Here is a 26,626-nt window from a genome sequence, read left to right as displayed (position 1 = left end):
TTTAAGTTAAAAAGATACAGACTAAAATGTTTGACATCTACTGTGACCTCTACACCTCTACACACTCTAAAATTTAAATATCACTTGAATGCCAAAAAAAGTAAAGGCAACATTGTTATTAAAGACAATTTACTTGGATCCCGGTATAAAAGACAAAACAAATAGCAAAACAGAAATTTCAGCGTTTAACTCACTTCATGCAGTTGTACATTTTGTGACACAGGTAAACATATTCCTAAGTCGTTCACGGAAAACTGAAGAAACACAGTACTGGTACGTTGTGGTTGTGGAGGTTGCTTTGGAACTGATGTTGCTGATCTAACAGATTGAAGAGCATCTCGAACCTGAATATGCATGAATGTGTAAGATTTTCTGTTTGGATTGAACCTAAAACGCGAATTTATTATAGATGTTCTAGCAAATAGCTCAAACACAGCTCCTAAAAGAGCTAATGAGGTGTTCTTATACTATGATTAGGACTCTAAACAAGCTGAAACATGAATGTATAGATCTATTGGGTAAGAAGAAAGAACCAGAATTTCCAAGTCTAGCATAGACTATTCAAATTTTCAATAACTTATGCGAGGAAGTGGGCCCAGATGACCGATCTTTAAGATTATCTACTCTTCTGGATGGTTTAATACTTAATTGTCTTTTTTGACCTACATACAGAATTTCAATCCGAATTTCAAAGGAAGTTTGGCCATGAAACAGGTACAGGTACTAACCTGCCTTGCAGCTCTCAATACATTTTGTTGTTGCTCTTTCCAATCTTCATATGCATTCTTGTATGAGAGGTATATAAGAATAGCTGGAAATATATAAAAGATCAAAAGCTATGATGAAAAACAAGTAAAAATTCAGGAAGAACTATATGTAAAATAATGTTCATTACCTTTATCAAATGCAGTTGGTTGGATGAAAAACAAAGGACGTTTCAATGATACCAATACAACACTGTTATCGCTGTCTTCAGCAGGAGCTTAATGAACAAATTATTGAAATTTTAGTTACTGAATACCAAGTCCCAGATTCAAAACACACTTCAATATGATCGAAAATAGAAGAATCAGTAATGTAAATTCCATAAATAGGAATAAACTCACATCAAACTGCCTGAAATATTCTGCATATATGTAAATCAGTTCATATTTATCTACGCTGCAGAGTTATGTGTTTTATAAATATATATTTATTTCGATAAGGAAAATTCCAACTGATCCATCGATACAGTATTGTTTTGAAAAATGTATGAACATAAAAAACATCACTTTTTGGCCAAATTTTACTTTTCAACAATTATTAAAATCCTGTATTCTTAATGCAAAAACACCCACCAGTGGTTTGAGGATTGAGTAAGCTGTCATCAATGCTATGAGAAGATGGATGATTAAATAACGGATTAGTTTCATCCATTACTGAAGTGTTTTTTGTGAAAGCTGTTGCACTTGTGGATCCTGTATGAGAAAGAATCATGCGTATCTGTAGTGATTTCTATGAATTGAATGATCAACCGACATTTATGGTCGGACAACAAGGAAGCTGTCATCAATGCTATGAGAAAATGGACGATTAAATAAATGATTAGCTTCATCCATTACTGAAGTGTTTTTTGTGAAAGCTGTTGCACCTCTGCATCCAGTATGAAAAATAATCATGCGTATCTGTAGTGATTTCTATGAATTGAATGATCAACTGACATTTACAATTTGACAATAAGTTGGTAGTATCAATTGTTTGAAAATAAAATTAACTTAAAAATGATGACATTCGTTAAATATGGAAAAATCACATTCACAATTCCCTTTGTTATTTAAAACTTGAATTTGTCACAGTGAGTCTCAAACCACGTAAAAATTATAAAATATAAATATTATTCTGATGAAGAGGATTTCACTGATAATGCTCAAATTTAATGATGGTGCAGAATATTTGAATAATTAAATATGATCATTACTGTTTGACTGTAGGGGCGTATTTATTATAAGCCTGTTTTTGCCCTACCAATCACCCAGAAATGATCATATTTGACTTTTGCTGGGAAAATTTGCAATGGACTCTCAACCAAAAATTTGTCAACGACTCCCAGCTCAGAATAAATTTGATAATGAAAACTTTGGGACCCCCAGAAGTATGTACACCAAGATGGCGCACAACATTGTATGTGTACTAGGTTAGGGTTCAGGTTGTGCGCCATCTTCGGGAGCGCCACATTTTGTTGTATGCAAGTCTTCCTCAATTGACTGTTAATGAATAATGCTTGGTTACCTTATTAAATAATTAATGATTTTTGAGTTTTTGTGGAAAATTTCTTTGTACACCATTAAAAGTTTGAAATACTAACTCCCAACTACAAGGAACTTAGAATCTCGAGTGTGGATCTCGAGTGAATCCGGCTTAGAGTCCATTGAAAACATGCCAGGCTCGAGACTTTACAGCACTGTTTACATACATTATAATATGTGTACTTAAGCAGAAGCAAATTTACACACAAACCATCAGTGAAACAACATTGTCATACTGGTTGATGAATCGGATCTTCACAGTAATCTAAAAACAATGGAATTAGGAGTACATTTATTTCTGATGTATACCTCTTGGTTCATCTTTAGCCTGTCTTGTATTTTGAAGTCCAATTCTTGTTGTGAAATAAGCAAGTTGTTGAAAATCATCTTCGGCTTCAGGATAAACATTGTTTCGAACCAATGTACCAAGTGATAGAGTTAAATCAACTTGAGCTTTACCGAATAGTTTCAGATATTTTGGAACATCGAGCACTAAATGGGAAATTGAACAAGATTGTAATATATATAATCATTGAAGTAGTCCAAGTTGGATATTAAAACAACTAGTTAAACATGCTGAATAAAAAAAAGTCTGTAAGAAATAGTTCTATTATCAAGAACAAATCTGGTAAATTTAAATCATTTAAGTCTGTAGTGTCTTAGCCCTCAAATCGGCATAGTTTTTGATTGTATAATGGTGTAAAGCAATGGTTCCCTAATGAGACTCCACTTCATATGTTATCTTATGTTTACATTGAAAGCATATAAAAGCAGTGACATGATTAAACACATTATTTTTCGTTTCGTACTTTCAACTCAAAAAAGGTATAATTCTCTAATTGACTTAGTTTGCTCAAAATTAATCACCTTTTTTCTTTTTCTTCTTTTTCGTATTCTTATTCTGAATAACCCTGTTTGAAAGCTCAAACATCATTTCACCGGTTTTTAATCGAACTGCATTGCATGATGGAGTCACTGCTGTGATTTGAATTCCCTGTTAGAAATAGAAAAAATTTGCAACAATAACCAGGACCTCCAAGACAGACATGGAATACCGGTGTTTCATAGTATTTTCTTTGACTCGTTCTTTTATTTCAAGCATTCGAGAAAAGATTTTAAAATTGGAAATCTTTTATTGCAAATAAGGAAATTTTTTTCATTTCATTGGGAAGTCTAACTGCCTTTTAGAGAGATGGCATATTGCAACATTCCTCCTGCTGAGAGCTTCTACAAAATTATAGTTAAGCATCACCAAGCATTCTCACAAACACATGAAAAAACACCCAATAGAAACAATATAGTGATTGGTTTTCATACCTTCAATGTTAATTTCAGTTGATAAAGTAGAGGTTTTGAAACTGCTGAAGATTCTTCAGATCTGATACTTGTTTCTGACCATAAAGGTACTGGTTTGTTTGTTTTTGATACTTTGTCCATCATTTCATTTATCTGAGTATGAGACAGAAATATACCAACTAACATAATAGATAAATAGACAATAGAAATTCACAAATATCATATTTCAGAGTGACAATAATCCGATAGCGCTAAAATTTCCTGCTTACTGCCAATTATCAAAATGAACAAAATATGGGGGAAAACCAGATAGCCAACAACAACAAGAAGTCAACAACAACAATTTTCCAAAACATATCATGAGCTCGCTTACCTATAGTAAAACAAAAAAAACATTTTCAATACCTCTTTAACAAAAACTTCTTGTAAAAATATCAGTTGATTTAGCAAGTCCGTGGTTAAACTGTGTTCAAAACTTCCGATGTGTACTGTGACTGACAAATAATCACCAGATCTCAATCGCAAATCACTGATAGTAGCTGTGAAAAATAAAACAAATTTACTTCGTTTTTTAACGAAAAGGTTCCTTAGGAACCATCAAATTTCACGTGCTTGCGTTCATCTGAGATAAAGAATTTTAATGGTTATTTTTCTGTCATAAATATTTTCTATGGTGCAAACCTTAGCAAATGTTTCAATTAAGCTGTAAAACTGTATACTTGAATTTAAAGAAATTATTTTCATTTATTTGATTTAAACGATGTTTTTTATACTATTATATTATATAATTAGGGCAAAATCCCCAACGTAATGACTTCATAACAGGGATAGTACTACTTACATTGCATCTACCCCAATTTCTCTAGTCAAAAAAGTATGAAATCAAGATGACACATGTTACAAGAATCACGGTAGATTAAAATTAATTGAACAACTCGGCGAACAAAATTAAACGAACAAATGACTATACCAATCAGCAACAAAAAAATGAAACAAACAAGTTGTAATAAATTTGCAAAAACAGATACAAATAAACATTATCCTTCACTAAAAACATTAACTTCGAATAAGTCCGCTTGTTTCTCATATTTTGGACACAATTTATTTCATGTCTGACCTCAAATCTAAGCGAGACACGCGCATTGTGCCTAAGACGCTCCAATGGAAGTGCAGAAGAATTCTGACAAACTAACTATCCATCTATAATCGTATTTTGTGTTTCGGGATCGAAACGTATGATTTTCACAAAGCTAAATTTGCTGAAATCGCAGATTGTTTTCGTAAGTTTGACATGTTTATTCAAGATATGTTCCAGTTATCGGCAATATGATCTTCACATTTATCATTTTGAGAAACAAAATCAAGAACTAATCAATGATTACCATAAAATAATGACTTGAAATACATATAGCGAGTTGAGAATACGTTGAAAAAAGTTAATAACATGTGATAAAATTAAATAAAACTATGAATCAAACTTCTATACAATACAAACCTTCAGATGATTGTTGACTAAAATTTTCTTTCCATGTTTCGGATGTTTGTTTGTTATCATTTTCATTTGTTTGTTTATATTCTCCGTCTATATTTATTTCAGGCAGGTCAATCACCGTTTTCGCATTTTCCCTGAATCTCATATCATAAGCAGAACTCTACAAAACAAAAAGGTTACAAGACCATTTAATATTTAAAGCAATTATTTGGCAGTTTAAGAAATAGACATGAAAATTGAAGAAATGCCCGTGTATACTCTGAAAAGTTGAGAACAAAATAGAAATTCACCCAATTTAAATACAGAATTGTGTTTATGGCCATTATATTTCCTTACTAGATAGATGATCAGTTATAGATAACTAACCATGGAAAACTTTGGTGCTATTGTGACATGATTAATTCTGTTGATGTAACTATATATTTTGACAATGGTCACTTGCTAACTATATATTCATATTTACATTAGGTTATCAAAGTGAGCAACATATATATATATTGGATACCCTTATATACCCATATACACCCTTTAAATGATGTTTTGCCCATTGAATGGTGTTTGAATTGCGCTATTATAATTGTGAGAATATATTTCCAAGCTGTTTACATTGCGCTTAAATTTCCCAATCTTAGTTGTGAAAATGCTTCACATGTCAACGCTTTTTAAAATTACTTTTGATACTGGATAATGTTTAAACAAAATATTTTTAGATGATTTTTGTGGCGATTATGAGATAATTTTTTAGGTGACAATGAATTTTACACAATAATCATACTAACCGATGTGGTGAATTGTAAACTATGGGATGGAAGTGAGAATGAAAATGTTGCATCGATACCAGTTCTTCCATCTCCTGATATCTTTCCTGTTTTATATTCAGCATCTAATGATGGCAAGAGAGATGCCACAATGGATATGCCTTCAGATTCTAGTTCAAACCTGAGAAAAAAATATTTAACAGAAATCAAGATCTTGGGTTTAAATCCCATGCCCACCATCTCTTGTTCTAGGGTGTAATAAATTGGTTAGGAAATGGCGAACGTAAGATTCCAGTCCTTCAAACCTATATTAGCTCCTTGGCTTGTATTGAGCCTTACTCGGAGCAGCGAAAGTCATATAATACATCATATTGAAAAAAACTCTTTGGTAATAATATCTGTATTCACAGTAAAATATTGATTTAAATTCAGTTTTTAGTCTGTTTTAATTTTACAGTAATAAAGATTTCACTGAAAAATAAATTCAATCAATTTATTCAAAACCGATGATGATTAACTCGCAGAATATGGACATGAAAAAATCGATTTAAAGTGAGTGTTCGGTTTTATTAAGAAATACGTTGACTGCATAATTCGGATGATGATAACAAATCTCGTAACAGAGACTAAACCAAATAGATTATATTATTCGACGTTAATTCGTTACGCAGCAAACACAAAAAATAAGCTCATCTTCGAAATAAAAATGCAAATTCCTGTCAAATTCCAAACTTGCAGAACAATAATGATAGTAACTCACATGGCATTGACTGGGGTACTTGTAGCAGCAGAAGATGAATCTTGAGATAAATCAATCAAAGTTGTGAGTGCACTTGGTGTCATGGGAGTCATGGGTGGTGCAGTGGTATTTGAATGTGCTGGTGTTGGAGGTACAAATGGTGTTCCACCATCAGTGTGATCAAAATAATAAGACCTGGAAACAAATTTAATAAGTTCTTTTTAATTAAAAATATGAAAACTTTGCAACACAATACAATATGCTGGAAATGTCCATACAATAACATAGTCCATGTGTATGCATCTGAAACACTGAAATGCGTAGTTCGTGCCACAACGTAATCTGGTAAGTAAACGAGGATGAGATTTATAAGGCATATAATTGACTTCCATCTCCATCAAAATCAATACAAAATCGTAAGCCAAAGTTGAATATCCAAAAATTGGCCTGAAAATAATATTTTTCTCCAAATTATAATCTGCAGATGACTGGTTATACTTGAATTGATCTGGAGTAGGTTTTGCAAGGAACCATTTAAATATAATTCTGTGGCAACAATTAATTTTTAAGGAAAACATTAACAATGGAGTCATTTTATAAGCATGATTTCATTAAAGCGAGACAGCAATGCTCAGATATATGACACGAGGGTCATTCATCTGTACCAGTATAGTAAGGCCTACACATACTGAGTTTATTAAAGAGATTGGCAGTCGAGATGGTCATGCAATATGAGATAAATGGCATTCCCATTTAATTATACTGTAACAGCAAAATCCTTGGTAAAATATCAGGACTCATATTGGCCCATTTGTTGCAGTCCCAGAAATAACAATAACAGTAACAATTTAGCAAAACGATCCATATGCACAATCCATGTCTAATGAAAGCATCAAATATTTGAATTCTCAAAAAGCATTTTTTCAAACAGATGTCTTTCAAATTCATTTAGAACAAATCTCTACTCACTGTTTAACAGTTGGTGTCTGAGCAAATTCAGAAATATGAGCAGATAGTTGTCTTGAACCTCTCGATACAACATCATGTAGAGAAGCAGGATGTTGAGAGAGATCAAAACTAATCAATCCAAGATGAAGTTTGCATACATTATCAAATGATTCTATCTCATGATTTGTACTTGCATTCAATGAACTATGCTGGATTGAAGCTGTAGCAATGTTCTGAAAAAGAAAATAGCAATGATCAAATGTATGGACAAGAAGATCTAATGAATAACCAGTACCAGTAACCTATGCGATCAACACCTAAATATGTTATCAGATCATTTAATATTGCGATTCCCGTTGCTAGTAGCAATCTTCATAGGTACCGATAAGATTGCAACTAAGAAGCGAGCACTGGTATTGGAAAAACATGTTGCACTGGCCCAGCGTTACAAAGTGTCACACATTCGTGTTAATAGTAAAATTTGGCTGCATATCGAGCTTCGTCAAAAACAGAGAAAAAAACAAATAGAATCGTTTCATTAGTTTCAACCATTATTAAGCACTGAAAACAATCGATCCATTTCCGAGAAAGCAAAGCTTTCCAACAACAACAACAATTTAACAAAACTATTCATACACTTTGTATCCAATAAAAACATAATCCAGGAATAACTAAAACATATATTCTGAAAAAAGACCTATAAATAGATCTTGACTTCAAGGCTAAAGAATCGATAATAAATTTGATAATCATGAATGATATCTAACATAGATGGAATCAATTCTGATGTTCTTAAAAGTTTTCGTCAATGCAACATAATGGTTTTTAAAGGTTTTTAAGCACAAATTTGATTGGAATCGCAAGCTGAAAATTGTAAAATAACCATGTCATGTAAAATAGGTTATTAAGTACGGTAACCAGAAGTCTCAATACCACATTGTCGTTTTGTGATTGTCAATATAAAAATATAGGAACAGTAACTGTACCTCATTTCTTGTCCTGGTGGCAGCTTGATCTACAAGTTTAATCTGAACTGCATCTAATGTTGTATTGAAGCTGGATGTTGCTTTGTTTTTGTAAGCATTGATTGCTTCCTTACTGTGATCTATCTTGGTAAATATTTCTATGATTTCAGCATTCAGTTTTAAATCTCCGACAGCAGCATGCATTTCAACCTAAATTGATAAAAACAGTTCAGAAATACAGATAAGATAGGTTGGTCTTATGCACCAAAAACATTTATTTGCGAGACTGCAAGTTTTGAGAAGGATCTTTGCAAAATTTAGTTTTGTGAGAACAGATGTTTGAGCAAATGTAATTTTGTAGGAACAAACTTTTGCGAGAATGTAGATTTGTGAAAATGGTCTAATGTAAGAATACAATATTGCTTGAACAGACCATTGTAGTAATGCAAGAAGGAAATTGATGAGAAAGAGACATGTAAATGTAATTTTACAAAACTGAAATATAATCCTGTTGTTATAATCACCCCCAAAATGGTGGAGGATAAATTAATTCCCACATAAATGTGAAGCCTATAGGCAAATTAATAGAAGATAATAGAAAAATTGTACATCACAGGAGGCCCAATCAGCCTATCACTTAACCGTATATTTTTGACTTCGATGTTTTTGTTTAAAAAAATAGCCGCTTGTATTTTCAACCAGCAAAGGGCTTGGTGAAAATTACATACGTTATTTACCTTCTTTACTCCAGCTGTTGCTTTCAAAACCAATGATAAATATGGATCATGAGGAGGAAGAGAAAATGTTGTTCTTCTAAGAACTGAACCTGCACTGTTTGATTCACTGGGTGGTAGAAAGCCTTCAGATTCCATGTGCATTGAATCTACAAAATGATGTAGTATATTAATAAATATAAAACGATTTATGAGAAAATGAACAAAATTGGGTTCTTTTGTAACATTTGTTGACAAACTGAATTATTCTCAGGTTTACTGGACATGACATGGAAAATATGGTTTTCGTCGAAACTAACAAACCAATTGTTTTCAAATTTTCAATACTTAAAATGACTGAAGCCGATGGCTATTACTTTTAATTTTTTATTAAAAATACCCTTTGAGTTCTATGGTGCTTGATATTTCTATGAATATTGCGCACCACACCAAACTAGTCCAAGAATCTTCCTAGAAAGCTGCTCATTTCTTAGCTGCAATCTTACCAATAATTACCTGAACCGCTATGATAATGGGATTTGATTCACAATTCGATTTGAAGTTTTTAATGGATCAGCTAGTCATTGAACATTTGTGTCTATATTTGTGCATCACACTTTTACTAACATGTTTTTTAAATCCCCATTTGGAAAATTTACAACTTCCTTTCATGTGTGTGATCAGTTCTACATTTCATTTCTAATTTAGGCCAAATATTTTGTTTTGTGGCCTATCTACTGTTAGATGTGTGATTTGAGTTTTATTTTATGATTATATTCCTAACACTTAAGTACATTTTATTTGATGAAGATTGGTTTGAAATCGACGACAAAGCAAGTAAGCACTCAGCTACAAAAGCATACCTGATGCCGTTGGCTTTTCCATCATTTCTGTTTTACCATCTGGAACTGTGTTATAGAGGTCAACCATTTTGTACATAACCTATGAAAATAGAAATTTGGAAGTATCATTCAAAAAGTACCTAATGCATGGTCAAATATAAAAGCATGATATTGGAACTCAATGTGTATGAGAGAAAATCATGACTATTGATTGTAAGGATATTTAGTCAATAGAACCACCAAGCTAGGGATAGACAAATTTGCCGAAAGACACAAACATACCTGCCAACATTGAGGAACCTCTGTACTTGCAGTTGAAGCTGAGTCATTAGATAAAGCATCCGTGTCTTCTAGTTGATCATCATTTGGTATGCTTGGAATACTTTCAGTATTTGAATTCAACCTGTTTATAATACTGACAAATTAAAAAATTAAATATTTCATCAACTGTGAATATAATATATAAGGATGTTCAGACAAACCAACCTCCTATGAAATGATGAAGTTCCATTTGACCAGTTTGAATCAGTTCTTCGATGTAATACTTTGAAGTCAGGAGATACTGATCCTTCTGTATACTTATTTACCTGAAAAAAATGATCGTTAATTGACGTTTAATCGTTGAGTTTTGAGAAGACAGCATTAGAGAGCAAAGAATTTAGTACTAGCTAATATGAATAAGCAAAACAATCAGTATTTGGCTATGCTTTCAGTAAATAACGTTTTGATAATGACTACCATTACAGAGATGTCCTTGCTCTTGAATAATGGAGTGTGGTAATACTTGAAAACAAAGTCCCATATTATGAGTAATATAGGAGAATAAAGACCCAAATAACAGATGATGGATATTAAATGATAGAAAACATAAAATTATTAGGTCTGGTATCTGCCATAAACCAGTTAGTTGCCTTACTTGAATATCAGTTTTTGCCTGTTTCACATTATCAGATATTTGTGCGAGTTGATGAAGCAATCTTATTAAAGCAACATCAACATGTTGAACAATCTGATCCAATGATAATTCAGCTCCTACTTTTAGAGTTGATCTACAAAACAAAAATCATCTTGTTGCTGGCGTGTTGGAAGGGCATCTTAAGTTGGAGTCAATATTTAAGATTCAAAGTGATTCGAGTCTACATGGAATGACACAGACTCGTCATTCGATGATTGACTCAACTTCAGAATCGACTCCGACGACCCATTACTCGACTTAGTGTTTAGTAACTTCTACTCAACACTTCTAACAACAGAAATTTGAGTGTTAATTAATATTATTGTGCACCCAGTATGAGGACTAAGTAGTAATACAAGTATAAAAAATGGCACTCCCGAAGTATGCGCACCAAGATGGCGCACAACCTGAATCCTTAACTGGTACACGTACTATGTTCAGGATGTGCGCCAGCCATCTTGGTGCACATACTTCTGGAGGTCCTAAAAAATTGAGTAATATGTATAGGCAATGCAAATTGTAATGACAGCCGTTTTGGCTATTCGAAAAAATGGCAGCGTATTCTTATTTAACATGAAAACATCCACCAAGCTATAACTTTCATTTTAGAAATCAAATGAACATATTCTTCGTTTGTATTGTTATGAAAACATTTCTTCATAAATTCACAGTTGATAAAGTGGTCATTATAAAGTTTTCTATTTTTACCTCTTTTTGGAAAGCACACTCATTGCGGCCCTTTTGATTTGGTTGTCAGTCGTTGCTTTAGGAGTTTGGCTCCTGTGTAATTAAAAAAAAACTTTTTTCCATTTCATATCATAGTCACCAAATCAGTTTTGAATTTGTTCTCATCTGATTCTCTAATTGTTTATGCATTAAGCTACGAAATATCTTCCAGTTTTGATGAATGAATATTCATTTTTTTGAAAATAAATAATGGAATTTATAGGTTCTGTTTTATGGGCTCAGCCAGTAATAGGCTCTGTAATTTATATATAGGGTTACCCTTCTTTCATTTCTGCCTCTCCTTCAATGACTGAAGATTTGAGGATGATTTCTTGACACATTAATATAGGTGGAGGTTTTATGATGTTTGACCCAACAAAATGGCCAGGATAAATATGAGGCCATGCTGCAGTATTGAGAACATACGGTTCCCTGTAACAAAATAAAAAAAAAAGCTTTACTTGAATTACCAAGATGTTTATCAAACGACACAATCAAAAAAAAAAGTCCTAATAAAACAAACCTCATTTCTCTGGCATGTTCCAGTGATGAGTAATAAGATCTTGGTTTCCTAATTTTCGAACTTTTTCTCTTTTTTCTAACGTGACTATCAAGATTGTATGCTGCATCTGCTTCTTGCTTATCCACTCTGGAATATTATGGTGAATAACAAAAGTATAATAACTGGAACTGAGCTTTAGTTTCTCTATGAGTTTTCTCAAATTTAAATCATCTAAATCAGGGTGGTCTAAACCCAGGCCCGCAGGCCAAATGTGGCCCGCAGCGTTATTATCTGTGGCCCTCGTCGCCTTTGCTGTAGGGTAATCAAAAAATCGCATTTGGTGTTGTTTCGCCATGAAAATAATCAGGAATTTTTTCGACATCACTAATGTCACTGAATAGATTATAGTGCCAAATTGTTCCACTGGCTTTCTATCTTTTTGGTTGGTAATATTAATATATTATAACAGTTATAATAACTAATTATTAATGGTATGGCCTGAGAATATAATTCCTTCAGGTGATTTTTTGAAACCAGCCTAAACAGTATTACAAAAAATGCTTCTAATGTGTCAGAAATATTATTAATTACTCTCCTGTACCTTACATTTGATAAAATTCAATAATCAATCATACTGCAATTATGGCAAATATAATCTAAAACGATATTTGCTATCATGTAAGGATTGTAAGCAATGAGCATTTCCAAATTTTGAGGGATTTTTGAGAACTCCATCGGTGTTCGGAAGCACTTACATTAGCAGGAGCACTTTTGGAGAGTTTAAAATCGTACACTGAACGTAGATATAGAAAAACTTTTGTTGCACGTTTCAGTACTTTATCGGGTGTATTTTGCATGTTTTAGCGTGATAAATGACAAACAATGATCTATTGTTTGCACAATAAAAGCATTTGATTTGTATTGCCTCGTTTACCTATTTCTGACACTATTGTGGCCCGCGAACAATGAAAAAATAATTTTGTGGCCCGCGAAGGCGACCACCTTGGACCACACTGATCTAAATCATATTAGCTAAATCATATTCAGGTTGGAGTCCTTGTCAAATTAGTGGTTCATTAATAATAATAATAAACAGCATGGTAGTCATCAGGTAATATTAAATTGGATTGTGAAAATTTTTTGCCTCCATTTGGATGAAATGAATCAGCAACATGTCATATTACATATTTTACATCTTTGAACAATACATACAAATACAATACAATTTTGTACACACAAATGATTTTAACGAGTTTATAATCCTTTTATGTCAAATAATATTTCATGATGTATTCAAAATAATCTCGACAGTTTAGGAACTAATGAATTTGACAATGAAGTGACAATGAACATCAGCAATCTTACCTCAGTAGATTAAGCTTTGTTGTAACCGACAAACTTCCTAAACATTCGCCACGAATAAAACTTTTATCAGATACAGTTTTTTGAGTCGCAGGCATATCCACATCAATTCCAATGTTTTGTAGAAATATTTCAAAGACTTCCTATAATAAAATAATTACGATATTGCTATAAGATTCTACAATTAGAATTAAGGTGGTATTCCCATGTAAAAAATGGGAAATCTGACAGGGGTTGAGACGAACTTGTATTTGAAAGCCGTGTTGGGGATGCTGAGTAATTGACTCAATTCGAGTCAGACTCAAGTTTCCATGTATCAAAAACTAAAAATGACTCGAGTCATCTGAATAAAATGACTCATACTCAATCAAGGGCCAGACTTAGCTCAGTGACTGAATCAACTATGACTTTGGACTCTGACTGAGATAAATTAAGACTCAACTTGACTTGGGGTTCGGAGACTTCCACCCATCACAGTTGAAAGATATTAAAAAGCAAGTAATTGATGTGAGAAGTTGAAAATGGAGAATGTTGGACAATTTAATCAGTAATTCTTGATAGACGATTGTGCATGAATATCATCCGGGAAGTGTGAATTAAATTAGATTACCTCAAAATTTGTTATCTGCATTTCATGCTTGCTTGAATTAGGTTGAACACCATTATCCGTCGTCTCAAGTGAACTTTGTAATTTCTTCTCATTATCACTGTTATGTTGGAATGAAAAAAAGGTAATACAAAGATAAGTATGAGAATGAAAATAACACCTCCTAAGGTCCTTGGTGTCAAACTGACATAAACACAATATCATAATCAGAGAGATATAACAAACAAATGATGACAGCATGAACATCCTACAATATGATTGTAACACCACTGCAGCGTCTTATGATTATTTGAAAACTTATTTGGAAAAAAAAGTTGCGTATTAAGACCAAATGGTGAATGTTCAAATTTTTTCGGAAAAATTACAAAGAAATGGATGCTTTTTATATGTTTTCAATTTTACCTAGGATCACAAGTTCTAAACAGTCAAATTAATACTTTGATGTCATTGTGAAAACAGTGTTATAAACAAATGCTAACTACACGAATATCTAGCACCATGCATGGAAGACCTTGTGGGACTATTTGAAAACTTATTTGAAAATATATTTTAGAAATCATATATTAAAAAAAAAAACAGATATACTAACGTTTCTTCAGCATGAAACACTTCATTATGCATTGCCGATTGTGATTCTATATCATCATTATTATTTGTGACACCCATACCACCACCTGTTGCCACCAAACCTTTGGTAGGTGAACTTGACTTTGCAGCATTTGACATCCAACTGTAAAATTAATTTTATTTTGTTAAATTACAAACAAAAGCTGAGATAGCAAAATAATATGATGAACATCAACCTCTATTTTTATGACCATATAAGAAAGAAGAATATTTGTAAAATATTTATATTTGTTGTGCATGGAACATTGAATATTTTCAAATTGAGAAAGTTGAAAATGAAAACAGGGAAATGACTTTGCCACAGAACACTTGGATGTTTAGATATTTCACCCACCTATACATGCTTTGTTGTTGTTCATAGACCAATTCTTCTGCAGAAGTCATTTTTTGCGCTTGTGTACGAGTTGTAGTGATAGGTTTTGACGTTTGTCTATTAATTCTCGTAAAACCACTATCTGCTTGTACTTGATATGGAGGATGATCGATAACACCTGATCCAGATGACATACCTTCTTCGATAGCACTGAGTGATGTGAAAGTGTCTGAATATAACAGAAATTAGTTTGGATATAACAGAAGCTATTGCAAAGCAGACCGGATTCAATGTATATGATAATAGTGGATAGAAAAATATTTCAATTATAGGAAACACTGTCCACATAATTCTGTACAGCATACGCTCTAACATGCTTATATGATTTTGATATTTTTTCACAACTAATATGTTGAGGGTTATCTCTATTATTTTGTGGATATGGTCTAACTATAAATTCAAAACGAGCGCTATTCTGAAAATGTTAAACGCTAATTAAGCAAACATAATGAACTTTGACAGCCATTTAAAATAATGCCTTGTTATCATTATTTTGAATGAAGTCTTTTACCCCAAAAAACGAGTCAATAATACACAACCTAGTTTGATATAAATCAGTAATGGAGAAATCACTTCAAAGTTTAGCGAGTGATTGCCGGGGAGATGACAACAGTGAATCATCAATATTGAATACAAAAATAAGCGAGTCATTTACCTGATTTTGGAAAAGTAGTTTTAGATGTTTTTCTTGGTATAGCAGTATGTGGTTTGCTTGCTGTTTCACCTGGGATTTCAATCTCAACAACTAGAGAAGGTCTGTGATATGTTACAGTGTCAGTAGGAGCCCTAAAATCGAAGAAAAAAAATGGATTGGCTATTAAATAAACATTCGAAGAGCATCTGTCATAAGATCATACAATACAATGTTTTTTTTTAATTTAAAGATTATTACAAACATACCGTACATACAAATATCGCTGTAATTGTCTTTTGAATTCATTAGTAGTTGGTCAAGGAAGTAAATACTCAATGTTAAAATTAATCATAAGCTCGAAAATTAGTCGAAAATGTTTTACAGAATCAACCTATTAAAACCAACAAACAAATATTAAATTAAAGAAAAAAATTCCAAACAAATAATTCGAAAATTGAACAGTTTATCAATATAATCATATATATCACACACCCTCCAATGTATTCTTTTATCTGTGAAAATTGCCCATTAAATTTCTTGGATGCACCATTATTGGGAGAGTTCTCCTGTAATGATGAACTTATAACACCATGATATTGACTAGTGAACTGACGAAGAAGAGCAGTTATTCCCTTTTTCAGAGTAGACAATGCTGGCAATGGATGCTGTTTGTCACCCGCTTGTGATGGCCCAATAGCAGAAAACACACTTTGCCTTCCTTCCTCGGTACTTAAAAATTTCTGAAGCTCATGACAGAGAAGAAAAGTTGCGTTTTTCCTCAGAAATCTAAACAATAAAACAACAATATGAAATTTTATAAAGTTTGCTGAAAGTGAAGTAATATATGAACAATTTTAATTGTGCTTTGAAAAACACAACTTAATCTTTCATCTGGAATTGTTGTTTCAGTCATTGAAATTAAATAACTGATCATTCCAAAGCTTCAATTTAAAGTTACGAATCAAGTCTCACTTTCATAGCAAGTCACATCGGTACAGATGAGTCTTTGCTTGAGCACAAGGTTTGTCGTAAGGTCCAGAGTGGAAAAATGCCACATGGTTGCACAATATGAGAAAAAATGGTAACATTTTGGGTGGAATAACCATTATCCACACTCACATTACCCTTCCTTTCTCAAGTACCGAATCTTTGTGACCGTTTAGTCTATTAGTTACAGAAAAAATGATATTTCACAACAAACTTCACAAGAACAACAGGTATGTACTTTTTGTGTTTATTTCATATTAAAATTTAAGCTCTCACTTTGCCTTTGGTGTCAACACATCATATCTTAAATGCATCTGTTCCATTGGTTTCCCAAGATTTTCATGTCCGTTATTTAGTTGATTGAATGTCTCCGTAAGAACACATGCAGCAACAGCACAGTGACGAGTAAGTTTTTCTTCTTGATATCGATTAAGTGCTGTCAACATAACATCTGCAGGATCCAACCAACATGTAATACTTGCACTTACACAAGAAAGCAGATTCCATGATCTTACTGCTCGACTGTGAATATATGAAAATATATAAGAAAAAAACGCAACTATGTGTTATGCAAGTATTTCTTGATTTCAGAAATAATTTAGAATATTTTCATTTGAAAATTTGTCATCTTGAATTGATCTCCAGCGTCTCACCTAGAACTGGATACATTTTGAGCTGACGGAGCAGGAACGTTGATCCAGACTGATCCAATCAATAATTCACCTTGGCTTGCATGAAGACTGGTATCTTGTACGATCCATTCTCTCTCTTTTTCTAATAATAAAAATAAACAAATGTAGCTTTAGGAATTATACTTCTTATTTCAATGATCTTTTCAAATCAAATTTGACACAAATCGTGACTTGTACATAAGGGACCACCACAATAATTTAGTTTGAAATTGGCAAAGTAATGAATGCATTATGCTGTATATTGATCCCAGGTGGTTTGGAAGGTGACCGTACATTTGAACCCATGGGTATATCCACGGGTTTAATCTATATGCGGGTGCTAAAACCCATCGGTTAGGGTTAGTATGGGTTTAACTATCCGTGAAACAAAAAAAATTCCATAGGTGCAATAGCATACAGGTGAAATTGTACATGGGTTCAAATGTACGTGGGTTCAAATGTAATGAAACCGGTTTGGAACATCATGCACAGCATATCAATTTGAGCCGAGCATGCTGATTTTTAAAGTTTTTGAGGTTTCTATTTAAACGATGTGGGTGCTTTTCTAAAGTCTAAATACAGAAATGATTTGGGGTAGTCAATGCTGAGCCAGGAACCTTAAGATTCTTTCCAAAAATACTAGCTCATTGTACAGAGTGTTGTTCTCAGCGAAGGAGGAAAAATGGGAATATAATAAACGAATATTCAATAAGAAAACTCACCACCAAGAGACTTGAAAGTTTCATCCATAAAATGAACGTGAATTGATTCATCAAAAGCAGAAGCACCATTGTTATCACCAACATTAACTGAATTGTTAGTAAAAAATAATTATAACTCCAAAAAGCATACATTGTTCTGTTAACTCTATCTTTTATTTTTTAGAAAAAAGGAAAGACAATCTACAAGTGAATAACAAAGAAAATATTGTGGTGTTGGAATGCACATTCATCCGAAGAGACCGTGTGATGAGTCTTTTTTCTACACCCATGCTGTTGGATTGTTATATTAAAATAACCACCAGAATAAAAATTAAATGACTGGTTCATAATTTTCAATGCAATTCTCCAACTGTCACAATAATATTAATCACAATTTGAAAGAAAATCCAAAATTCACACGCTAAAATACGTCCGTACATTACTATTTGCAGCTTCTATGATGCTATATTATAATATTAACATCAAAAAGTTATGAATAAAAAAAAAAGTTGGCGCATTGGCAGTATTGAAAAAACTCCACGTTGAAAAGTTCAACCCATGGAATATTCTGAATTAACCTCAATCCTGAGAGAAACCTCTCTTTAGTTATCTAGCATGCTCAAAACAAAACAAATCTATTTTACCTGATGTGTCAACATTTCCTCCAATTTGTGTCATTGAAAAGATTTGACTTTCATTAGTAGTTGTTGACATTAGACCTCTTGTTCCACTGACAGAATGTTGTTTGATGATGTTGATACGAACTCTATCAATTCCAGCTTCAAACATGACCCAGCCCCATAATTTTGGGGGTCCAGAAGCCTGGAATCTACTGCTTTTTTGTCTTTTCGTTGTTGATGATTCTGCGGATATTTCATTCTCTGAAAAGATTGAAGAATCGTGGCTTATTAATAGATAAACAAGATTGCACTTATTGTATATTGAAAAGATGTTTTCAGGCACAATGTGCACACAGGTATCATTCACAAAATTTTCAGTTTCCTGCTTGGAGGCCATTCTTTTCATTTTTTCAAATTACCTCAAAAGCTATGAGAGCTATTTTAGTCAAAATTTTGATTCACCACAAACAATTGTAGAACGTAATTATTGAGTTGAATTCTAGCTCTTTCATTATTCCTGAACAAATAAGTCAAAAACGGTTTATAAGAAAGATTTATGACAATTTTAAACTCATTTGTTACCTATTTCCGAGGTGTTTCTTACATAGAGCTGTATTTGGAGCAATTATATTAACATATAACAGATGATAACAGTTAGTTCCACAAGTTAAAAGTGTTATAAGTTTTCACACAATATTTGTTACTAAAAATACAAATGTTATACACAAGTATATTACCTTTCTTCCAATTCTCCAATGACTTCTTTATTTCAGGCAGTGCAGCATCAGGATCAAAAAGAAACGGAGCCTTGCATGATTTATCTGGTAAAGCAGTTATGGATGTCATGTCAGGTACAGATCCATCACATGTCATTGCACGCATTTGTATAGCAACAGACCTTGCAGTTGCTTTTGCATTCAGCAGAATAAGAAAATGCTTGTGTGTGGTCAGATCAGAAGATGTGCTCACTTTCTGGAATTAGAAAAGAACATATAGAATTATACATGAAAGTTTGAAAGTTCAGGTATTAAGAGAGAAGTAATTATTTGAGATAGACAGACTCTAAAATGCATTATGAAGGTAATCATTATTGATTATCATAATCAAGTGATAATCATTATTTTCCCAACCATTTAACCACTGGTCTAAGAGTCTCGTCCTGCACACTCTTTCTGATAAAAACTAAGACTTCTGATGAATCGTACCTGAATGATGATTACATGATTAAATTTTCCAGGGTTATTTTTTTCAACCCTAAAAGCTTGCCAAAAGAAGTCTGATTTTGATCATGCGGAAGATTACAGGATTTGATTTGTGCTTGTTTGACACAATTTTGATTTGTGCTTGTTTGACACAATTTTGATTTGTGCTTGTTTGACACAATTTTGATTTGTGCTTTGTTGTAAAACCTCTAAAAACTTTAGATGTTGTTTTTGCATTAACCTCCTAACACACAAAAAAAATTATGTCAGCAATAACTGCAATTTAATAAGTAGGCCTACTAATTTTAGCAGGATATGATTCTTATATTTATCCTGAAGGGAACGAAGGCTGATAGTTGAGATTGATCTAACGGTTACCAGTACATGCTTTGCATTAGAATAGTTGACCAGTTATTAGTTTGAGATGCACAAAGTCAAACATTACTAAAATTCATTAATTTCCTTTAAAATATACCAATTTTATAGTAAAATTATTTTGATAGAAACTATATCTACTACTTGATGTTGGAGGGAGCAATGTGTTCCTAACGCTGTGCTACAGATGAAGTATCACATTTAGGGTGGTGACCAGTTGAAGCATTAAAATATGATTATGAATATTTGCATGAATAAAAAAAGACATGAACCTTGAAGGGTGGCGGTTCATTCCCTATTATTTTCTTATCACTAGCAGCAGATGATGATCTTGATACTTTTCTTAAACTTTCCATCAATAACCTGTTCTTCCTTCTACTGTTCAAATCTACAGAGATGAGAAGACTATCCAGCCTAGAAATAAATAAAAATGCAAAATAACCTCAAATACAGAATTTTAGGAGGACCGACAAGAAGCACTCATAAATACAGGGTGTTTAAATAACGTGCTGTTACAATTTTCCTATCAAGTTTTAATATATCTTAACAAGGTTTGCTTTATTTTAATCAGTGTTTATTAAAATTTCACTTCATTTAATACATCTTTATATGCCCATTGCCCAAAATTAGTTACATGAAGCACATTAAAGTTCTTTCACCTAATTCAATACAGAATGTTATAAACTTCCTATATAGAAATATTAGTTGTTTTGCTGCCATATAATAATCTTTGATGAGATAAATCTTCTAATACTTAGGCTATATTTGGCTAATGTTTCTACTTTGTAAGTGTGTTCTATTTCAGATGATATTATATATAAAGTCTCACAAATCTATTTAAAACTCCTGTTACCTGGTAGCTAGAACAGTGACACACGGTGTTGGTAATAACTTGCTTGAACGGAGACTGAATATTTTGTCATCACCCAATGTTGCTTGCAGTATATTCAATCTGACTTTATCCATTTTCACTGTTAGTTTTGTACCTGGAGGTGGTCGTGTTACTTTGTGCATCTCACTCACAGCCTTGCATAAATAAAAATAAAACTGATATACTTGAATGAATATGTGCAACGATTTTTAACATTACTGATTAAAATAAGTGTCTTTTCCGAATTCATCATTCCTATATTCTAAATATATTTGAATGTCAAAGTTGACAACCTAATCTCTTCAAGGCCCACTTGCAGTATTTATTTCCAATCCAAATTTTTTTTTTCGGAAATGGCGATCAGATAATGTTTCCACTTGGAAGTATAGGAGGACAAATTTTGCATATTGTTTTAAAGTAATTATGGTTACCTATAACCGAAAAGAACAGACATCTGTTAAAAATGTATACAATCAACTTATATACATGACTAGATTGCTGCTTTAAGTATACATGAATGAAATGTTTCATATTCGAAAAAGAATCAAAAAATGACAGAATCAAAAAGTATTGTACTTACATTTTCTTCTTCTGTGCTAACCTCGGTTTTCTTCTGTCGTTTTAATGAAGGTCTACTTTTCTCTGCTTTTATGTCTAACACATCTTGGTCTGGATAAAAAATATAACAATGATTCCATAATAACCATACCAAAAAATTAGAGAATATTGTGATTGAATCTAATTTAATTAAAATTTATTTTTTCAGAAAAGTTCAACTACAATATTTAATAGTTGTCGGACAAAACCCAGAAACTGCAAAACCAGAACAACAAAGTACAGTATTCATATAATATAAAGTTTAGTAAAACTCTAAATTTATAATTTTATAGGAATATCTCATTATTTTGATAAAAACTATTTCTACTTCAATATTTAAAATCAAACTAGACTTTGTTTATGAATTGAATAGCAAATTCTCATACATATACGATATACACATTCATAGCAAATAACACAAACTTTTCACATGGATATCAAGACAACACTCTATTTTTCAACCCTTATCACTTTTTCAACCAACAATGGATGACGCCAGTTTTTCATTTTCTTAATTTTTTGACAAGTCGGGTCAAAATAATGGGATTAGCGACAAAATGCTAAGAAAGACTGTAAGAAGGATCAGGTATAATTTTTACCTTTGTCATTATTATCTTCATCTTCAGGTAGGTGTTCACCAATGTCATCAATACAATCAATTTCTAGCTGTGACACGACGGAAAAAGGGTTCTCATTTTTAACCATCGGTGTAGCTGCATTCATTACTTTACCAATTGTATCGAGAAGAAATGGAGTCAGTTGAACATCTAATGATTCCTGAAAAATAAAGTTTTTATGAATTGATTTGAAATAATAGTAAAACTGAACAAAGAAAAAAGTACTGACAATCGTTAACATTCATGCTTAAAGCATCTGGTGATAAAATTGCAAAATTTGCACTAGTCCCATAAAAAACATAATTCAATAAGTAAATTATTGTTTTTGTTTGTTTTATCATAAAAATATATTATTTTTCTTGCAAAACCCTTATTCATATTCAAATATGTGAAGTATATATTGAGAGATTACTGTACAAAACTGAAACATATTGCACTCAACTTGAATAGCAAACTATGTATAAATAAGTTGCACCTACATTTGGAATTTGATTTTCAATATTCTAATTTGGAATATTATGCATCACATATGGAAAATATTTTAGTAAAAATGCAATTTCAGTTATTCAAATTCTGAAATATCACACACCACAAATTTTCATATTGCTAAAATTTTTTTAATATTTACGTCATAAACTCAGTTTTGACAAGTAAAAAACTTACCCGAAGATGAATAGACACATCAGTTGATTTTCCTGATGAATCCAAATTATCAAACGATAGTTCCCTTTGCGTGGGTTCTAATTTGTGTGAATGGCCATCTTCGTCATCAATTCCAGATTTATCGATGATGACTGATGGATGAAGACCATCTCGTATAACAGCAAAATCGGGAAGCAAAAAGGAATCTTCATTAAACCATCCATCGTCAATATCAGTCTCTTCCAAATTTAAAACTTTTGATTTGCGTCTAGGAGGTTGTAATTGCAGTATCGTCAAATGAGATCCGTAACAAGCTAATACTGTATCATGTTGACTTACAGATTGAACCGGAGAGGAGTACGATTTTGACCTTTGTGTAGTTCCAGGAAGTTCAGCGCTATTTCCTGAACCGGGTGACAGTGAAAATGAATGTGTTACACTGGGTGTTTTTGTTGATGAAATAGGGATTTCGTTTGAGATAGATGTGGAAATATTTGAGGTTGTACCACTTAGCTCATTTTCAAGTATAAGAGTACCAGGTCGTTGTATTTGCTTGATGACATTTTCTGGAATGATATCACTTTGTATTGGTAGTCCAGCAGACGCTTGGGGTGAAGATAAAGTACTAGCGATGGTGTTATTACAACTTTCATTCACATCAGATTCAGCAGAATAAAATTCGTCTCCGACAGAAGAAAGTGAAGTCGTGCTTTTGAAATCAGATTCTGCTGATCTGTACAAGTTTGAATCACTCGACAATGCTCTTTTCATCGACTGCCGTGTAGTTTCAACATCTCGATCCACGTCCGTTTGTGAAGAACTTTTTCTCATTGCGCTGACTTTCTCTGGACTAGGTGCAAACGAGACTTGCTGCTGTACAATGGCAGTGGTATCAGAAGGAGCACCAAAGGTGGCAGAACGATTTTTTCGAAAAGCACTTGCTTTTTTAGCTTGTCCTGTCAATAGTATATCATCCTTGGATTCGAGAGCAACTAAGGTAGGCATATTTCCAGTACTAGAATTTATCTTATCCTGACGTCGTAAACTAGGTCTTAACTTCTGTTGTTGAACTGGTGACGTTTCAGAAACATCTTCTAAAATAGCTGTAGTAATAACTTCTGCGGCTGAAATTGGAACTGTCGGAAATAAACTTGTTACTTCATTGTAATTTTCTTGAACAATAGACTCTGACGAGCTTCCGCTTGATTTCTTAGTTAACGATGATAGCGTACGACTGCGACTCAGAAGACATTTTCCTTCGACAAGTAAACTCATCCCATAATCCATTTTTGGATCAAAAACGTCAGAATCTTTATCACAAGAATCTTCATCATCTTCGTCAGAAGTACCACTTCCTTCCTCTTTGACAAAGATTCTTCCGTTTTTAATTCTCGGCCCGTCATGAGCGGTTGCTTGTTTTCTGGGAGGAGATTTTGTTGATTTGTAATAATAATATGTAGGATGCTTTGAAGTTAAAGGAGTAAAGAAACGACATCCCCATGATTGTAGAGCTCGTACCGATGATAAACCAGAAATCCCAGATGAATCAACTTCATCCATCATAGACTCCTATATTGAATAAAAGAAATAGAATATAAATGCAGGACTACATACAATCAGAGAAAACTGACAATCAAATCCTACTGCTGTCTTCTGGTTAAAATATTCGGCTTCGACTCGGAGCTAAGAAAATTATGACTCCAATAAAATTTTGTGTAATAATGAAAACAAGTTCAAGAACAAAAAATTAATCATATTGAGTTTTAGTAGAAATTTTTGAATTAATGTATCACCATTGTAAGTCTGCAATTTCAACTAGACTCTTAATTTTATTTAATTAAATTTAATTAATTTAATTAAAATTAATTTCGGAGAATACAGAATTTCGACTGTGGTTAGGTTGAAAATAATTTGATTTAATAATAATTTAATTTTAATAATAATTTAATTTAATTAATTAAATTAATTAAAATTCATATGAAAATGTTTAGAAAAAATTCGGATCTAAATAATTCATTATGACTGTTCCATTTCCCAATTTCAAAATCATATTGTATGGTGATTTTATCTACCATAGAATCATAAGTAAACAATAGATAGGAGCTCTAAACAATCCTAGTTATACCTGCCAAAGAAAATGAAGTCTCCTTGTTTTTTTATCATGAAACTTAAGAAATTTATTTTGTCTTTCATACATTTCTCTTTCTGGCGTTGCAACTTTAATCATAGCATGTAATGAACCAAACCTAACTTCACCAGCTTCAACCCAAGTGTATTTTTCTGCCGAAGATGAATCTAAGAATTAGCAAAAAATAAAGTTATGAAAACCACCCAAAAGTTTGTGATTGGAATAAATTTTAACACAATTATCAATTGCAAAATTTTCCTTAAACTAGAATTCCATTTTTTAGGGTCCCTAAATAAAAATAGCCCTGTTTTTACCACAATAACCATAGTTTTGAATTGGGTCAAAGACATTGGTTAAAGTAAGATAAGCTGAAAATGAAAACTATTGACAATGTTATCATGAATTGTCTATTCGAATTGATTATAACCCGAGCAAAAAAAAACGGTCCATCAATATTACAAATAGAAAAGGCTTCTTTATTACTCCTATATACAGTGAAACTCTAAACATTTGGAAAATCAGTACTCCCGTAGTATGTGAACCAAGATTGTGGACACCGGAAAGTAGTATGTGTACCAGGTTAGTGTTATGCCATAATTTTATGTACAAATACTAGGTGAATCACTTGGCTAGTCCCCGAACTTGTAATAGAACCAAAATAGGGAAAATTAGAATAAAATTATGTCCTAACTAACCCTAACCTGGTACACATACTATGTTCAGGTGTCCGCCATCTTGGTTCACATACTACGGGAGCGCTGGAAAATGATTACATACATAACAATTTATCAATTACTACAACTGGGCGGCACAAGATTCTCAAAGAGCATTGAAGCAACCTATTCAAACACTCCTACTGCACAATATCAACAAGGAGAAAAAACAAAATTGTTCGATTCTTCAAATGTCAAACTTATATATTCACCATTCAAAGTAAGAGTTGACATTTTCTTTACTCTATGCTTGACAAAAACTTCTTGAACTCTGATAGAAGCTGCTTCTTTGACACCAGCATATTGTATGTTTCCATTCAATATTAAAATAGGAGATACTGTAAGATCAAGTACAGAATCGTGTTCTTTAACTCTCAATTTGATAGATTCAAGCTTGACTTGAGCCATCAGAAACTTGACGTCTTCTTCTGCAATCGGTTTTCCATCCTGGAAATTTATATGGATTAAGATTACGGTATGTTCTACAATTTTGCAAGGACTGGCCTTCAAAAATATACAAAATTATAATGAAGGAGAATTAGATTGAGCTTTTTATTCAAATTTTCCATGTTATCCTTAAGTTAGTCTTAACATATACATAAATTTTCTGTGCATCCAGCCCGACCAGCCACTTTGAGTAATAATAACTACAGAATTAGTCTATAATTTCACATCTAA

The 26,626-nt window shown here is 32.6% G+C and overlaps 1 protein-coding gene across 4 annotated transcripts in view; it reads right to left on the bottom strand.

Moving 5' to 3' along the window:
* The window catches only part of LOC120328778 (bridge-like lipid transfer protein family member 1), a 57,576-nt gene that overhangs the window by 19,325 nt on the left and 11,625 nt on the right, over window positions 1-26,626 (bottom strand). For 2 of the 4 annotated variants that reach the window (XM_039395316.2, XM_039395318.2), the window contains exons 17-55: window positions 26,161-26,395; window positions 25,233-25,402; window positions 23,129-24,676; window positions 22,448-22,625; window positions 21,832-21,920; window positions 21,234-21,406; window positions 20,653-20,794; window positions 19,541-19,775; window positions 18,828-19,064; window positions 18,205-18,291; window positions 17,465-17,585; window positions 17,088-17,333; window positions 16,317-16,610; window positions 15,846-15,976; window positions 15,152-15,359; window positions 14,780-14,920; window positions 14,194-14,290; window positions 13,587-13,726; window positions 12,243-12,368; window positions 11,999-12,151; window positions 11,702-11,773; window positions 10,955-11,087; window positions 10,525-10,625; window positions 10,321-10,453; window positions 10,060-10,138; window positions 9,221-9,366; window positions 8,505-8,693; window positions 7,540-7,751; window positions 6,592-6,765; window positions 5,853-6,012; window positions 5,077-5,233; window positions 3,987-4,120; window positions 3,603-3,734; window positions 3,153-3,279; window positions 2,595-2,777; window positions 1,338-1,457; window positions 896-982; window positions 729-811; window positions 195-344 (exon numbers count right to left, since the gene is read on the bottom strand). In XM_039395316.2, the coding sequence (XP_039251250.2) occupies window positions 195-344; window positions 729-811; window positions 896-982; window positions 1,338-1,457; window positions 2,595-2,777; window positions 3,153-3,279; window positions 3,603-3,734; window positions 3,987-4,120; window positions 5,077-5,233; window positions 5,853-6,012; window positions 6,592-6,765; window positions 7,540-7,751; window positions 8,505-8,693; window positions 9,221-9,366; window positions 10,060-10,138; window positions 10,321-10,453; window positions 10,525-10,625; window positions 10,955-11,087; window positions 11,702-11,773; window positions 11,999-12,151; window positions 12,243-12,368; window positions 13,587-13,726; window positions 14,194-14,290; window positions 14,780-14,920; window positions 15,152-15,359; window positions 15,846-15,976; window positions 16,317-16,610; window positions 17,088-17,333; window positions 17,465-17,585; window positions 18,205-18,291; window positions 18,828-19,064; window positions 19,541-19,775; window positions 20,653-20,794; window positions 21,234-21,406; window positions 21,832-21,920; window positions 22,448-22,625; window positions 23,129-24,676; window positions 25,233-25,402; window positions 26,161-26,395 (7,323 nt within the window). The remainder of the gene's footprint in view (window positions 1-194; window positions 345-728; window positions 812-895; window positions 983-1,337; window positions 1,458-2,594; window positions 2,778-3,152; window positions 3,280-3,602; window positions 3,735-3,986; window positions 4,121-5,076; window positions 5,234-5,852; window positions 6,013-6,591; window positions 6,766-7,539; window positions 7,752-8,504; window positions 8,694-9,220; window positions 9,367-10,059; window positions 10,139-10,320; window positions 10,454-10,524; window positions 10,626-10,954; window positions 11,088-11,701; window positions 11,774-11,998; window positions 12,152-12,242; window positions 12,369-13,586; window positions 13,727-14,193; window positions 14,291-14,779; window positions 14,921-15,151; window positions 15,360-15,845; window positions 15,977-16,316; window positions 16,611-17,087; window positions 17,334-17,464; window positions 17,586-18,204; window positions 18,292-18,827; window positions 19,065-19,540; window positions 19,776-20,652; window positions 20,795-21,233; window positions 21,407-21,831; window positions 21,921-22,447; window positions 22,626-23,128; window positions 24,677-25,232; window positions 25,403-26,160; window positions 26,396-26,626) is intronic. The other 2 variants (XM_039395317.2, XM_039395319.2) reach the window with 2 other exon arrangements.

Source organism: Styela clava, chromosome 7 (genome assembly GCF_964204865.1).
Source record: "Styela clava chromosome 7, kaStyClav1.hap1.2, whole genome shotgun sequence".
In the NCBI taxonomy this organism is placed as follows: domain Eukaryota; kingdom Metazoa; phylum Chordata; class Ascidiacea; order Stolidobranchia; family Styelidae; genus Styela; species Styela clava.
The sequence above is the reverse complement of the archived record's forward strand: the minus strand, read 5'-3'. Positions and strand labels throughout refer to the sequence as shown.